At 41.6% G+C, this 16957-nt stretch overlaps 1 protein-coding gene across 1 annotated transcript; it reads right to left on the bottom strand.

Moving 5' to 3' along the window:
- Positions 1–1017: 1017 nt before the first annotated feature.
- Positions 1018–3105, bottom strand: LOC112248046 (fish-egg lectin-like). Its single transcript, XM_024416871.2, has 5 exons — positions 3036–3105; positions 2686–2919; positions 2320–2537; positions 2068–2186; positions 1018–1465 (listed from the first exon to the last, which is right to left on the bottom strand). The coding sequence occupies exons 1-5, from the start codon at positions 3088–3090 to the stop codon at positions 1324–1326; spliced, it is 768 nt and encodes a 255-aa protein (XP_024272639.2). The 5' UTR covers positions 3091–3105; the 3' UTR covers positions 1018–1323.
- Positions 3106–16957: the final 13852 nt, after the last annotated feature.

Here is a 16957-nt window from a genome sequence, read left to right as displayed (position 1 = left end):
CTAACCCTTCCCCTAACCTTAACCCTTTAACCTAACTCCGAAACTTAATCCTTAATCCCTAACCTAGCCTATCTAACATTAGCCGTCTAGCTAACATTCGGTTGTAACATATCATACTAAATAGTGGTCTCGGATTTACATACAGAATACTATTTTCTCTGAGACCAGGTTGCCAGGCTCCGCTGATAGTCAGGTGTATTGGTGGTAAGGATTGGTGCAGAAAGGAAAGCTCTGCTGTCTGGATAGCTTTATGTGGGCCCTAACAGTATGTGGGCACTGTCTGTCACCCTTATACTGCAATTAATGGATTCTTTAATGCAGTGGTGTAAAGTACTTTAATGTACTACCGGTACTTAAGTCATTTTTTTGGTATCTGTACTTTACAATTTATATTTTTGCCAACTTGTACTTTTACTTCACTACAATCCTAAAAAAAGCAATGTACTTTTTACTCCATACATATTCTCTGGCACCCAAAAGTAAATGGTTCGATTCACACCCTTATCAGAGAACATCCCTGGTCATCCTTACTGCCTCTGATCTGGTGGACTCACTAAACACACATGCATCGTTTATAAATGTTGTCTGAGTGTTAGAGTATGCCCCTAGCGATCTGTACATTTTTTTATTGTGTTGTCTGGTTTACTTAAAATAAGGAATTTTTACTTTTACTTTTGATACTTATGTACATTTGTAGCAATTCCATTTACTTTTAGTACTTAAGTATATTTCAAACCAAATACTTTTCGACTTTTAATCAAGTAGTATTTTACTTGGTGACTTTCACTTTTACTTGAGTCGTTTCCTATTAAGGTATCTTGACTTTTACTCAAGTATGACAATGAAGTACTTTTTCCACCACTGGTTTAATGTTGTGTTGTGTAGTGGCTTTGCTGGAATGCATCTCAAACAATTTGTTGAGTTTGCCCCACTAAGATGTACATGCTAAAATCATCACTGGCAGAGCAACTAAAATCCCCTGTTCAATATGAAAACAAAGAAACACGGAAATTACAATAGCTTCAAACTGAATGCTTTATTTTTGCGGGAAATGATTATATAATGAGATAATAAGCATTAAAAAGGATTCCATCCATCTCTATGAATAACCTCTGAAGCAAGATCATTAAGATCAGTGATTACTATTGACAGAGATAAAGTACTGAAAAGTATAGTTAGTTAGTAGTAGGTTTTAGAATGAAGGATTCTTATGAACTAATGTTGGGCATTCTCAAGCAGAAGGCTGTTCCAGAAAGAGATATCAATGAGTTAGCAAGTGAACTTTAGACAGATCCCGAACGGCATTCAGACGCAGAGGAGAGGCTAAGGTGTGCACACCATGGTGACTCCAGACTTGGAGACCACCCAAAGACGTCCCAGGTCATAGGTCACGTGGCCCATGAGCATGGACATTGGGACATTGCTCCATCCAGTGCCCTCTGGTTTACTGGCTGTGATGCCGTCTCTGTGTTGAAGAAAGGGGTTCATGTTTTTAAGCTTATCCATTTCTTTAACTACATCCATTTTTGGACTGTAATAACTGAATATAGCCATAGATTTAGGAAGAATATAACATCTGCCTCTTGAGCTTTATTCAACCACAAAATAAGCAAAAATTTAAGCGTTTACTCAATAGTTTGAACACAATGTTATTGTAAACAAACAATGTATAGCTTTAAAAAACATGTTACATTTTTTTTTAACAAATAATTGATCTGTCTTTGCATCCGTAGCTCCATGTATGAATTTGAGAGTGGTTACATGTCTCTAACTACATTCCTGAGCTGTTTACCAAAACAAGTGGTGGGGTGTCTGGGAAGTTGTTGTTTTTATCCCAAACTGTAGCTTTACAGGACATACCACTTCTACATACTTTATCGTACAATGTCTACACATTTCTTTATAAGTCCTATAAGTTTAGATCTGATTATATTAGACTGATTTTATTCATGTATCTACAGTATTTTAGTTGTTGTGTAAAGAGCTTCACAAAGCATGTACAGTAAGGATAATAATTATAATTAAAGGTATACCATTATTATACACATAATTCAGTAGTAACCTTACCTGGTATAAACAATACCCGCAGAGTTGACCCCAAAGACACGACCATCAGTTGCCACCTCAATCATGGAAAGCTTGCCGTCTATGTGACTCCACCCGTTGTTTTGACAGTCTTGATTCAGCTGGAAACAAACAGATTCAATCAGTGTTTTAGGACAATTACAACAGATATAATATGAAACAGATTTAAAATAACTGACACTCTCCATCCTCTACTACTCTGCTCCAGCTCTCACACTCTTTCCCAGATCTTACACTCATTAAGAAGATATCATCATTCTTGTTGACTGCCCAGCAGCCAAAGGGTCCACAGCTGTAGTACTTCACAGCTCCTGGCAATCCTGTCCATGGAAGAGGTGAGCCTGGACCCTTGTAGCCAACTGTGGCACTACGTGTCAGACAGAATGGAGTATCGTCCATGTTGGCCCCCACAATAAACTGTTCACCTCCAGCATCCAACTGTTTCAGAAGGCCTGAAGACCACAAAGAGAGACAGACAGACGGACAAGCAAACAAGGAGCACATATCTGTGAGTACTGCCAAATGACCGACTGTTTTTTTCAACAGCCTGATGAAAGAAGGTGTCATCTGGATAAATATTGAGTAATTCTCTCCACTAACCTGCAGCTTGCACCCAGTTACCGGCCACATACTTGTAGATTGCATAGTCCTTGTTGACACCCCAGATCCCTGCTGGTCCTACTGTGATATGCTTCAGGGAACCAGGCAGGCGGATCCATTTATCACCTACCAGGTAGTAGGGGATTTGACTTGTGTCTGTTGCAACCACTTGCCCCAGTCCTGCATCGATCTGCATCAGATTCTTGATGTTTACTACAGGCTGACAGTCCCAGGCTATGGAGACAAAGACATGAGTAGAGCACACAGACAACAAGTAGGATGACATTACGGAGCGAACTTGATGATCAATTTCAAGTTGATCAAGCATGTTTCAGATGATGGTAACTTACCATGACTGATGGCCAGGAGACAGAGGACCAATAGGACGGCTGCAGTGACTCTCATGATGTCTTTGTAGATCTACAGTATACGTTTGGTTGTACACCAGACTTCAATTGTCCCCTTGCAAGACTTTGAGCTTTTATAGCCCTGCACATACCTTTCACCAATGATGGCTTCCTGTTCCACCTGTTTAACAAAGACTTGAGGGTGTCCGTCAGAGAGATCACCTGATGACAAAGATCATTCCTTTGTTCTTCTCATGTTTTCTGTGTTTACATTGTAATATGCATTTGCCATGTTTACATTTTGAAATACAAACAGTGCCTATAGAAAGTCCACACCCAACTTGGATTTCTTCACATAGTATTTACAAAGTTTACAAAGTGTATATGCGCCAAATACAACAAGTCCTTAACCAACAATGCAGTTGAAATAAATAAGTATTAAGTAAAAAATTGATAAGTAAAAAATAAAAAATATTTAAAGAGCAGCAGTAAAATAACAGTAGCGAGGCTATTTCGAGGGGGTACCGGTACAGTGTCAATGTGTGTGTGTGTGTGTGTGTGTGGGGGGGGCACAGGTTAGTCGAGGTAATTGAGGTGGCAGTCCGACGGATGAATCTGGGTTTGGCGGATGCCAAGTGAACGCTACCTGCCAGAATGCATATTGCCAACTATAAAGTTTGCTGGGGGAGAAATAATGGTCTTGGGATGGTTTTTGTGGTTTAGGCTAGGCCACACTAGGTCCTATAGTTTGTGTAAAGATGTTGTGGATCATGGCAAGACCGCAATTTGCAAGTGTTGCCATAGATTTTCAAGCAGACTTAACTCAAAACTGTTGGCCACTCAGGAACATTCACTGTCTTCTTGGTAACTGTCACTCCCTGACCTTAGTTATCTTTGTTTCCTTTATTATTTGGTTAGGTCAGATTGTGACAAGGGTGGTTTGTTTAGTTTTTGTATTGTCTAGGATTTTTGTATGTCTAGGGGTTGTCTAGTCTAGGTGTTTATATGTCTAAGGTTGCCTAGATTTGTTCTCAATCAGAGGCAGCTGTTTATCGTTGTCTCTGATTGGGGACCATATTGAGGTAGCCATATTCCTTGGGTATTTTGTAGGTTGTTATTCTATGTTTAGTTGCCTGTTCTGCACTAGCCATATTGCCTCACGTTTTGTTGTTTAGTTCTGTTCAGTGTTCTCTCTTTAATTAAAGAGTTATGTTCACTTACCACGCTGCGCCTTGGTCTCCTCATTTTGACGACCGTGACAGTAACCAATCAGTGTAGATTTGTCTTAGTCCTGTTGAAAGGTGAATTCCTCTCCCAGTGGCTGGTGTGAAGCAGACTGATTAGGTTGTCCTCTAGGATTTTTCCTGTACTTAGCTTCATCCTGTTTCTTTTCATCCTGAAAAACTCCCCAGTCTTTGCCAATGTCAAGCATACCCATACCATGATGCAGCCACCACCATGCTTTAATAAGGAGGCAGTTACTCAGTGATGTGTTGTTGGATTTTCCCCAAACATAAGGCTTTGCATTTAGGCCAAAACGTGTATTCCGTTGCTGTGTTCAGTTTGTTGCCTTGTTGCATACATATGCATGTTTTGTCATATTCTGTTCTGTACATTTTATAATTATTTTTACTCTGTAATTCAGGTCATTATTGTGGAGTCACTACAATGTTGTTGATCCATCCTCAGTTTTCTCCCATCACAGCCATTGAACTCTAGCTGTTTTAAAATGACTAACCAGTTTCCTTCCTGTCCTGCAGCTCAGTTCAGAAGGACCAATGTATCTTTGTTGTGTCTGGGTGGTTTAAAACATCATCCACAGCATAATTATTAATGTGACCATGCTTCATTCTCTTCATTCAAAGACTCAATCATGGACACTCTTACTGACAGTTGTGGCTGCTTCACGTGATGTATTGTTGTCTCTACCTTCTTGCCCCTTGTGCTGTTGTCTGCCCAATAATGTTTGTACCATGTTTTGTGCTGCTACCATGCTGTGCTGCTGCCATGTTGTGTTGCTAACATGTTGTTGTCATGTTGTGTTGCTACCATGCTGTGTTTTCATGTGATGCTGCCATGCTGTTGTTGTCTTAAGTCTCTATATAGTGTTGTGGTGTCTCTCTTATCGTGATGTTTGTTTTGTCCTAAATTTTAATTACACTTTAGTTAAATAAATGTTAAATGAAAGAGAGATTCAATACCTGATTTGTCATTGTCACCCAATTACCAATCACTACCCTCCATTATGAGGCTTTTGTAAAGCTCCCTGGTCTGTATAGTTGAGTCTGTGCTTGAAATTCAATACTTGACTGAGGGACCTTACAGATGCTGTATGTATACAGTGGCGGTTCTAGCTTGTATGGCTCCCTTGGCAAACCTCCCCTTCAATGCCCCCCCCACCATTCTGCACTAACTGTCATTTTTATTCAGACATTTGGAACAACACAAATAAATAATCATAACATGTAAAACTATACATTTCAAAAAGAAGTAGCAAAGACCAATAGAAATAGAAACAAATTGTAGTATATAAATACAAATAAAAAAGAGACTTGAATTTTTACACTATTACCCTATTTCTAACAAACCCCACACAAATAAAGCTAAATTGCACAAATCCTGTATCACACAAATACATACATAGAATAACACACTTATAAAGAAGAGATCCTGATTATTGCACTTCAAACAAGAAACACACAAACTAAATGTCACCACTAATTGCATTAGTACTGTACAAAGTTAGAGGTGCGCTATTTGATAGATTCCCCAACTCCCCCTACCTCGGGCTTCCAGTGGGGAGACCGGAGGTCAACCCACCCCCCTCCCCATCTCGTACGTCTGAGAGGTTTACCTTCCCAGGCAGTAGCCTGCCTAGCTCACAAACTAGAATCAGGGAACCCGCCCAGATGTCCTGGGCGGCTGCCCATGTCGCCTATACCTAAATCCGCCAATGTATGTATGGGGGACAGAGGAAGGGTCAACCCCCTATTATTTCACACAGAGTGAGTCCATGGAATTTATGTGATTTGTTAAGCCACATTTTACTTCTACTACTTACGCAACAACTATATTGTAGTTAATTAATTGTTATTAATTTGTAAAACATTTCAGATTCGTTTTTTTACTTTGACATTATGGAGTATTAATGGATTATTTTGTGTAGATCAATGACAAAAACAATACAATTAAATCTATTTCAAGCCCACTTTGTAACACAACAAAATGGAGGTGTAGACTTTCTTTAGGCCTGTATGTTTGCTATGTCAACCTACAGTACATCACAAGCGCTGTGTGATCAATAATTGAGGTGTAGAGTATTCACGTGGGTAAAGATGATGGCCTCCTCTGCTGAGAAAAACAGCCTAGACCAGGAAGAGCCTGTTGAGGATGCTGGTGACCAGCCTTTGCTTAGTTTCCGTGGTCTCTTTGTTGTCTTTTTGTGATGACCAGACTTCAGTGTGTTTTTGATGGTGACCAACATAAGCCAGTCACCATAATCAAGTCACGTCATGTGGCTTGAAAAGGGATGTTTAATTCCTATCAGAATCTAGCCAGAGTGGGGATATCAACCATTTTGAACTTTTCTTCTCACACAATATGCATCCAGAATGACTGCCAGGGTTAGAAATAACACTAAATAAGACCCAAACTGTTGGACGTGGTCAGACCAGCTTGACCAGCTTCATCACCAATATAACAGCATCACCATTATAAGCTTGTATGTTTCCAAAATACAGTTTTTTATTTTTTATTTCACCTTTATTTAACCAGGTAGGCTAGTTGAGAACAAGTTCTCATTTGCAACTGCGACCTGGCCAAGATAAAGCATAGCAGTGTGAACAGACAACACAGAATTACACATGGAGTAAACAATTAACAAGTCAATAACACAGTAGAAAAAAAAGAGAGTCTATATACATTGTGTGCAAAAGGCATGAGGAGGTGGGCGAATGATTACAATTTTGCAGATTAACACTGGAGTGATAAATGATCAGATGGTCATGTACAGGTAGAGATATTGGTGTGCAAAAAAGCAGAAAAGTAAATAAATAAAAACAGTATGGGGATGAGGTAGGTAAAAATGGATGGGCTATTTACCATGGAACGAAAGGCGGCCAAATGAGGTGTTGGCTTTAGTGATGATCAGTGAGATACACCTGCTGGAGCGCGTGCTACGGATGGGTGTTGCCATCGTGACCAGTGAACTGAGATAAGGTGGAGCTTTACCTAGCATGGACTTGTAGATGACCTGGAGCCAGTGGGTCTGGCGACGAATATGTAGCGAGGGCCAGCCGACTAGAGCATACAAGTCGCAGTGGTGGGTGGTATAAGGTGCTTTAGTGACAAAACGGATGGCACTATGATAAACTGCATCCAGTTTGCTGAGTAGAGTGTTGGAAGCAATTTTGTACATGACATCGCCGAAGTCGAGGATCGGTAGGATAGTCAGTTTTACTAGGGTAAGTTTGGCGGCGTGAGTGAAGGAGGCTTTGTTGCGGAATAGAAAGCCGACTCTTGATTTGATTTTCGATTGGAGATGTTTGATATGAGTCTGGAAGGAGAGTTTACAGTCTAGCCAGACACCTAGGTACTTATAGATGTCCACATATTCAAGGTCGGAACCATCCAGGGTGGTGATGCTGGTTAGGCGTGCGGGTGCAGGCAGCGAACAGTTGAAAAGCAGGCATTTGGTTTTACTAGCGTTTAAGAGCAGTTGGAGGCCACGGAAGGAGTGTTGTATGGCACTGAAGCTCGTTTGGAGGTTAGATAGCACAGTGTCCAAGGATGTGCTAGTGAAGGCTTGTCACCAGCAAAACCAGCTAGACCATGCTGGTCAGACCAGCTGGAACATGATGTCTACCACCTGCTGTCTACCACCTGGCTCTTGATGATAGTGTTCTGAGGGGTATGGGGTAAATGCCTGAAATCAATACACATATCTTTAGTGTTTGTCAAATTCAATTGTAAGAATAAACTGTCGCATCAACTTACAAAATCATCAGCAGTTTTAACTGCATGAAGGACTATTACTGAGTCGTCCACAAACGACAGGTTGAGTTGGTTCTCGTACACTCTTAGAAAAAAAGGTGAGATTTAGAACCGAAAAGGGTTCTTCGGCTGTCCCAATAGGAAAACCCTTGGAAGAACCCTTTTCGGTTCCAGGTAGAACTCTTTTGGGAGGTCATACATGGAACCCAAAAGAGTTCTTTCTGGATCCAAAAAGGGTTCTACCTTAAATCAAAAAGGGTTATTCTATGGGGACAGCCAAACAACCCTTTTGGAACCCTTTTTTCTGAGTGTAGTGGCTACGACAGAATATACAGGATGTAAGAGGACGTCCCAGAGGTGAGCCTGTTGATGATGCCAGCTCCCCTGACAGGCACCCATTTACCCTCAACCTCTGGCTTCTGATAGTAAAAAAGTCAAGGATCCAGCCCACTAGATGAGTCCACACCTACAAGTGAAAGTCACCCAGTAAAATAGTCCTTGAGTAATAGTCTAAATACAATATCAAAATGAAAAGTATAAATCATTTTGCATTCCTTATATTATGTAAAGCAGACGGCACAAAACAACATCTACACACACAATACCCCATAATGACAAAGCAAGATTTTTTTTTGTCACTGTTGTTGAATATAAAAAATATAAATACTTGTTATGGCTGGGGACAGTATTGAGTAGCTTGGATGAATAAGGTGCCCAGAGGTGCCCAGAGTAAACGGCCTGCTACTACTTTCTGCTTTTTGTGACTCCTGTCTTTGGCTGGGAAAATGGCTGTGTTTTTCTGTAATTTGGTGGTTACCTAACATAATCGTTTGTGGTGCTTTTGCTGTAAAGCCTTTTAGAAATCGGACACTATGGTGGGATTAACAACAATATTACCTTTAAAATTGTATAAAATTGTATGTTTGAGGAATTTTAAATATGAGATTTCTGTTGTTTGAATTTGGCGCCCTGCACTTTCGCTGGCTGTTGTCATATCGATCCCGTTAACGGGATTGCAGCCATAAGAATATTTATTTACACAAGTATACAGACCATTTGATACTAGACTCGTTTTGAGTACAGGAGCATCCTGTTTCCATTGATCATCCACCTGTTGTAAATTCACTTGATGTGACATGATTTGGAAAGGTACACACCTGTCTATATCTGGTCCCACAGTTGACAGTGCATGTCAGAGAAAAAACCAAGCCATGATATCAAAGGAATTGTCCGTAGAGCTCTGAGACAGGATTGTGGTGAGGCACAGATCTAGGGAAGGTTACCAACACATTTCTGCAGCATTGAAGGTCCCAAAGAACACAGTGAGATTACATTGATTGGACTAAATCGCTTAAAAAATATATTTTGGTATATTAGCTGTCGCTGTTTTAGACTAAGCATAAGGGATTTCATGTTAAAATGTTGAAGATTAAATGGTGCAGGAATAGTGGAGGCAGCTCCTGTTTATTTTGTTATACTTGCGGTAACGTGGTTCTAAGTCAGTAGTTGTTTAGTGGTCATGAAATGTCAGAAAGATTTACTTCCTTGAAAATACTGTAAGTCATGTAACTGTTTGTTACGTGCAATATGCTTTGTGGACTTCACCAGACAGTGGTTGCTATCCGGTTTCGTGATGAAACAAAGATGTGGTTGAATTTATTCTGTCACGGTGTCACGCCCTGGCCATAGAGAGGCTTTTATTCTCAATTTTGGTTAGGCCAGGGTGTGATTAGGGTGGTGATTCTAGTTTTTTTATTTCTATATTTTCTGTTTCTATGTTTTGGCTGGGTATGGTTCTCAATCAGGGACAGCTGTCTATCATTGTCTCTGATTGGGATCATACTTCGGCAGCCTGTTTTTCCACCTTAGTTGTGGGTAGTTGACTTTGTTAGTGGCCTGTATAGCCCTAGTAAGCTTCACGTTAGTTTTTGTTGTTTCTTGCGTTTGTTGGCGACATTTATAACATAAAAAGAAATGTACACTCACAATGCTGCGCCTTGGTCCGGACATTTCCCTGACGACGTGTGTGACACACGGTGTATTCTTACTGTCTTTGCCTTAGGCATATATGTCATGTGTCAAGGTATATGAACTAACAAGCTATAGAGCAAACAACTCAACTATGACAACATAGGTTGTAATATGGCTTTTTTCTGGCTTCCCCAGTGATGTTACCTTCGCACCTCTACTGTATGTTTTGCTCAGTCTGGCAGTAACCCAGAACTACCAGAGACAGACGATCTCTCTTTCGGCTGCTGCTGACAGACACTGCATGTAAATTGTTCTACTACACCCTAAAACCTTATACAGTATGTACACATAGCATTTGTCTACATTTGTCAGATTAACTCTTTCTGTAGAAGAACTGTTTCCTCCTTTTTTCTTCTTCTCTGGAACCAGTCAGGCAACAATACATACTGTACTTGCGGTAGGTAGCCAGCGGCTAAGAAGTTAGACCTGTGGCCTGAAAAGTGTCCTATTCGAATCCCGGGCTGGTTGCTGGAATAAACAGGCGGAATTGATTTCACAACTGGAGGGCTGCTGGGTTCACATCCTCAAAACATTCCCCTGATGTTGGGACCTTGAGCAAAGTCCCCGATAACCCCGCAACATGCTTTCTATCCAGGGGTGCTGCACTGCAGATTGAACTTGTGCTCCTCTCAACTGTATGTGTGATGTCTGCAGTTTGGGGGAGTGAGAACGGAGCAGAAGACATATATTTTGGTTGTTCGCTCTAACTAATGGACAAAGTTGTATTGTAAAGAAGTCAGCCAGAGTTGACGTGGGCCATAGTTCAAACAAAGATATGCTTCCCTGGCGACCATTGCAAAACTACCTTTACTCCACACACAGAGACGTGTACATAGCTCTCCCTCGCCCTCCATTTGGCAAATCTGACCATAATTCCATCCTCTTGTCACGCCCTGACCTTAGAGATCCCTATTATTCTCTATGTTTGGTTAGGTCAGGGTGTGACTCGGGTGGGAAAGTCTGTTTTCTATTTCTTTGTTTTGGTCTGGTTTCCAATCAGAGGCAGCTGTCTATCGTTGTCTCTGATTGGGGATCACATATAAGTTATTTTCCGTTTGGGTTTTGTGGGATCTTGTTTTCTGTTTCGCGTCTGTACCTGACAGAACTATACGCTTTTGTTTTCAAAAGTTATTTTGTTTGAGTGTTTTTTTGAAAATAAAAATCATGAACACTTTGAGGAGTACACCACATCAGTCACTGTTTTCATCAATAAGTGCATCGATGTCGTCCCCACAGTGACCAGTACATATCCCAACCAGAAGCCTTGGATAACAGGCAACATCCGCACTGAGCTAAAGGATAGAGGATAGTACTACACCAGCTCCGACGCTCGTCGAATGTTGCAGGGCTTGCAAACTATTACAGACTACAAAGGGAAGCACAGCCGCGGGCTGCCCAGTAACACAACACTACCAGACAAGTTAAATTACTTCTATGGTCTCTTCGAGGCAAGTAACACTGAAACAAGCATGAGAGTATCAGCTGTTCCGGACGACTGTGTGATCACTCACTCTATAGCCGATGTGAGTAAGACCTTTAAATAGGTCAACATTCACAAGGCACCAGGTCAGATGGATTGCAAGGACGTGTACTCCGAGCATGCACTGAACAACTGGCAAGTGTCTTCACTGAGATTTTCAACCCGTTCCTGACTGAGTCTGTAATATCAACATGTTTCAAGCAGACCCCCATAGTCCCTGTGCCCAAGAACACTAAGGTAACCTGTCTAAATGACTACCAACCCGTAGCACTCACCTCTGGCTCACATCAACACCATTATCCCAGAAACCCTAGAACCACTGAGATGTTCATACTGATGATGCAATCTCTATTGTACTGCCCTTTGCCACCTGGACAAAAGGAATACCTATGTGAGAATGCTATTCATATACGACAGCTCAGCGTTCAACACCATAGTGCCCTCAAAGCTCATCACTTAGCTAAGGAACCTGGCAATTAACACCTCCCTCTGCAACTGGATCCTGGACTTCCTGATGGGCCGCCCTCAGGTGATAAGGGTAGGTAACAAAACATCCGTCACGCTGATCCTCAAAACGGGCGCCCCTCAAGGGTGCGTGCTCAGTCCCCTCCTGTACTCCCTGTTCACTCATGACTGCAGTGCCAGGCACAACTCCAACACCATCATCAGGTTTGCAGATGACACAACAGTGAGACAGCCTATAGGGAGGAGGTGCCAGGACAACAACCTCTCCCTCAACATGATCAAGACAAAGAAGATGATTGTGGACAGCAGGAAAGGGAGGACTGAGCACGCCCCTATTCTCATCGACAGGGCTGTAGTGGAGCAGGTTGAGAGCTTCAAGTTCCTTGGTGTCCACAATCACCAACAAACTATCATGGTCCAAACACACTAAGACATTTGTGAACTAGAACTATTTCTCCATGCAAGACAAGAACGTGGGCTCTATCAAATCTGCCCCGAGTAGCCACAGACCAGATAAACAGATAAAACAATCTCACAAGAGTGGGCAGGGTAAACCCGTTTTCACAATTTCTATTAGTTCCATGTATAGTACAAAAAAAGAAGTATAAAAAACATCAATAATCAATATGCAGAAACAGTTTGTGATCCGTTAAAAAGTTAATGTACTCAGATTACTTGTTTTATTTGTTAACTAACACATTATCAACTGCATATGCACCAAAAACCATGTTCACATCTGGTGAATCATTTGTTTATCACTGGAAAGAAGAGAATTTGCTAAAGACAGTCATCTACATTTTAGAGTGTCGGATGGAGATTCAGGGAGGCTGCCGAAACAGGGAAGGACACCAACTTTGTTGCTTTTTATTTAACCACAATGAATCACAACCCTACAGGGGATATCAACATTGACAAGAATTTGCTGTTATTTCAGTGGTAGCACACTGGGAAATATGTTAATGAGACATGTATTTTCAGCCAACAGAGTTTTCTAAAGTTGTCAGTCTCAGTAAATTATACTCTCTTGTTTGATCAACTCAGCTCTCTGTGTTGCAAAGGAAAACTTCAATATTTAAGTTCAAAATTGTTTTACATTGAGCAGAAATCATTGGGTTGATGGAGTATTCCATGTCAGCTGAACAATTACCCAATTTTAATTACAGCCATATCAAAGCTCACTGGACTTTTCCAAGTGAAATGTTTTAAAGTGTACATTTAGGTAAGGTGTTTATGTCGTGTCTGTGACTGAACTATTTGAACATTGATTGATGACTAGTTATGGGATGCCTATTATGCTGTGTAGTTATGGGATGCTGATTGCTCATCTAACATTGAACTACAAACATTAGAACATTGACTGAGTGCCTAGTTATTGGACACTGATGGTAGATCGAGCTATGATCATGATGTAATATGAGAGATGATGAGCTATGACAAGGATTGCATTCTCAAATGCCTTGTTCATACAGAATGATGGATGTTTTTGCCGACTGCTAATTATTCTCAATGTGTGCACTGCATGGTGAAGCCAGACATGGAGACGACCCAAAGTTCATCGACTACAGCTCGGCATTCAACACCATAGTACCCTCAAGCTCGTCATCAAGCTCGAGTCCCTGGGTCTCGACCCCGCCCTGTGCAACTGGGTACTGGACTTCCTGACGGGCCGCCCCAGGTGGTGAGGGTAGGCAACAACATCTCCTCCCCGCTGATCCTCAACACTGGGGCCCCACAAGGGTGCGTTCTGAGCCCCTCCTGTACTCCCTGTTCACCCACGACTGCGTGGCCATGCACGCCTCCAACTCAATCATCAAGTTTGCGGACGACACAACAGTGGTAGGCTTGATTACCAACAACGACGAGACGGCCTACAGGGAGGAGGTGAGGGCCCTCGGAGTGTGGTGTCAGGAAAATAACCTCACACTCAACGTCAACAAAACTAAGGAGATGATTGTGGACTTCAGGAAACAGCAGAGGGAACACCCCCCATCCACATCGATGGAACAGTAGTGGAGAGGGTAGCAAGTTTTAAGTTCCTCGGCATACACATCACAGACAAACTGAATTGGTCCACTCACACAGACAGCATCGTGAGGAAGGCGCAGCAGCGCCTCTTCAACCTCAGGAGGCTGAAGAAATTCGGCTTGTCACCAAAAGCACTCACAAACTTCTACAGATGCACAATCGAGAGCATCCTGGCGGGCTGTATCACCGCCTGGTATGGCAACTGCACCGCCCTCAACCGTAAGGCTCTCCAGAGGGTAGTGAGGTCTGCACAACGCATCACCGGGGGCAAACTACCTGCCCTCCAGGACACCTACACCACCCGATGCTACAGGAAGGCCATAAAGATCATCAAGGACATCAACCACCCGAGCCACTGCCTGTTCACCCCGCTGTCATCCAGAAGGCGAGGTCAGTACAGGTGCATCAAAGCTGGGACCGAGAGACTGAAAAACAGCTTCTATCTCAAGGCCATCAGACTGTTAAACAGCCACCACTAACATTGAGTGGCTACTGCCAACACACTGTCAATGACACTGACTCTACTCCAGCCACTTTAATCATGGGAATTGATGGGAAATTATGTAAATATATCACTAGCCACTTTAAACAATGCTACCTTATATAATGTTACTTACCCTACATTGTTCATCTCATATGCATACGTTGATACTGTACTCTATATCATCGACTGCATCCTTATGTAATACATGTATCACTAGCCACTTTAACTATGCCACTTGGTTTACATACTTATCTCATATGTATATACTGTACTCGATATCATCTACTGTATCTTGCCTATGCTGCTCTGTACCATCACTCATTCATATATCCTTATGTACATATTCTTTATCCCCTTACACTGTGTATAAGACAGTAGTTTTTTTTTGGAATTGTTAGTTAGATTACTTGCTCGTTATTACTGCATTGTCGGAACTAGAAGCACAAGCATTTCGCTACACTCGCATTAACATCTGCTAACCATGTGTATGTGACAAATAAAATTTGATTTGATTTGATTTGATTTGAAGACAACCCAGGTCGTAGGTCACGTGCTTCATGCACATCAGGAATTTACATTGAAGTCTGAAAGGCATCTGCCCATCAGCAAGTCAGGAATATTTTTCAGAGCAGTGGGGCTACCTCAGAGCAGGCTTAACTTGAGTGACTGCTCAGTTCACTTGCCCCAGGAGGCAATAGGACAATCTTTACCCTCAATCCCTGCACATTGAGACATTGCTCCATCCAGTGCCCTCTGGTTTACTGGCTGTGATGCTGACTCTGTGCTGAAGATAGAGGTGGGGTACATCTGTTCAAAATGCCTTGAATCCCACATTATCATTTCCGTGATTTAGTGCTTCCAACCCATTTGAAAAATGGTATGTTTGAGCTACATTGCATTAGTCTATTTATTCTGCATCCATTGAGATCAACCATTAGCCTGTGTGACAGCTCCGAACAGCTTGGAAAGACAGTACCATGCAGTATCAAAGAGCCCTTACTGCTGCTCGATCAACCTATTTTTCCAAATTAATTGAGGAAAATAAGAAAAATCCCAAATTTATTTTTGATACTGTCGCAAACCTAACTAAAAAGCAGCATTCCCCAAGTGAGGATAGCTTTCACTTTTTTTTTTAGCATGAGACGGAGTCTACAACTAGCTAAGATTTTGAAAGTATGATGTTGAACATGATCAGTCGAATCGAAGCTACGGTATAACTTGTTTTGACGTCATTTTTATCTGAACCAAACATAGACATCTATGACTGGTTCAGATTTAGGTTTGGACCGGACTAAAAACCAACTTCCGTGGACATAGAAATCAAGGCCGGTCCAGACATGACCAAAAAAAGATGTCCAAAAGGGGTCGGCATTTATCCGTGTTTACTGAGGTGTAGCCTACAGTGTTGCCTGAAACTGCGTTTTATGAATGGCCATCTATATGGTAAGCCTACCATTGTGAAACACCAAAAAAAGAACATCAGGTCCAATAGGACCAAAAAAAGTTGTCCAGTGGACATTGGCGTCGGCCCGTGCTCACTGGGGTGTAGAGTACCATGTAGGCCATCAAAGGAATTTTATAAATAATGTGTTAGGCCCACTGTTTGTAAAACAGGCTGTTGTGTCATACATTTTATCTCCTGCCTGTAGACTACAGAAAAGGCTATATACTATTTCTACCATATACTATATCCAGGTACGGGATCAAGCGGGTGAACCAACATTTTTTATGGGCTTAATCATAGAATTACATATACAGTCCCTAAGGATCTCTGTGGGCCTAGTCAAAAATATAGTTTATTTAACTTATATGTTTAAATATGTTACATTTTAATGTGGCATAAACATAAATCAATATTTTTTCATCTGATTGTCAAACTATAATTTCAAAGGGCTCCTTCATAGGCCACCCGCACATGTTTATCCACTTGCAAGATATTTCCAGCTTCCAAATAGTGGTGATTGGAAAGAGACATCTTTTTCACAAAACACCAAAAAGTTTAATGTCAAATTTGGCTACTGTCAGTAGGGCAGAATTTATGCGTCCACTGCTGTTGCCGCGCGTTTCGGGGTCAGCCACTCATCTCTGCCTTGGCAAAATGTCAATGTTCTCGTTGAACCACATCGTATTTGAGTGTAGGCTATACCATTATTTTTCAAGTTCATTCGCCATTCATTTGTCATGTCTCTAACATGCGGTAATCATAAAAAGTTGTGTAATAGCCTAGAGTTTTTGTGAATGGCTCATGTCTCACCCTGGCTCTATCTGCTACATCATTTATGTTGGTGGAGAGTCACAGCGATGCCAACAGAGGGGCCGCTGGGAATGAACAAGCAAAATATTTTGTAACCCTGCCTTATCACAGGGCGACATCAGTGCTCACCTAAAAAGCCCATATGCCACTGGTTGAGAGAAATTGTCATGGTTTTTGGGCAGAATTATGTGAGG

The sequence above is a fragment of the Oncorhynchus tshawytscha genome, unplaced genomic scaffold, assembly GCF_018296145.1.
Source record: "Oncorhynchus tshawytscha isolate Ot180627B unplaced genomic scaffold, Otsh_v2.0 Un_contig_4051_pilon_pilon, whole genome shotgun sequence".
Classification (NCBI taxonomy): domain Eukaryota; kingdom Metazoa; phylum Chordata; class Actinopteri; order Salmoniformes; family Salmonidae; genus Oncorhynchus; species Oncorhynchus tshawytscha.
The sequence above is the reverse complement of the archived record's forward strand: the minus strand, read 5'-3'. Positions and strand labels throughout refer to the sequence as shown.

Coding starts and splice junctions, on each gene's coding strand:
- LOC112248046 (XM_024416871.2), bottom strand. CDS start 3,090: ATGAGAGTCACTGCAGCCGTCCTATTGGTCCTCTGTCTCCTGGCCATC. Junction 2,920..3,035: donor TCTCCTGGCCATCAGTCATG/GTAAGTTACCAT, acceptor TTGTCTCCATAG/CCTGGGACTGTCAGCCTGTA. Junction 2,538..2,685: donor TAACTGGGTGCAAGCTGCAG/GTTAGTGGAGAG, acceptor TGTGGTCTTCAG/GCCTTCTGAAACAGTTGGAT.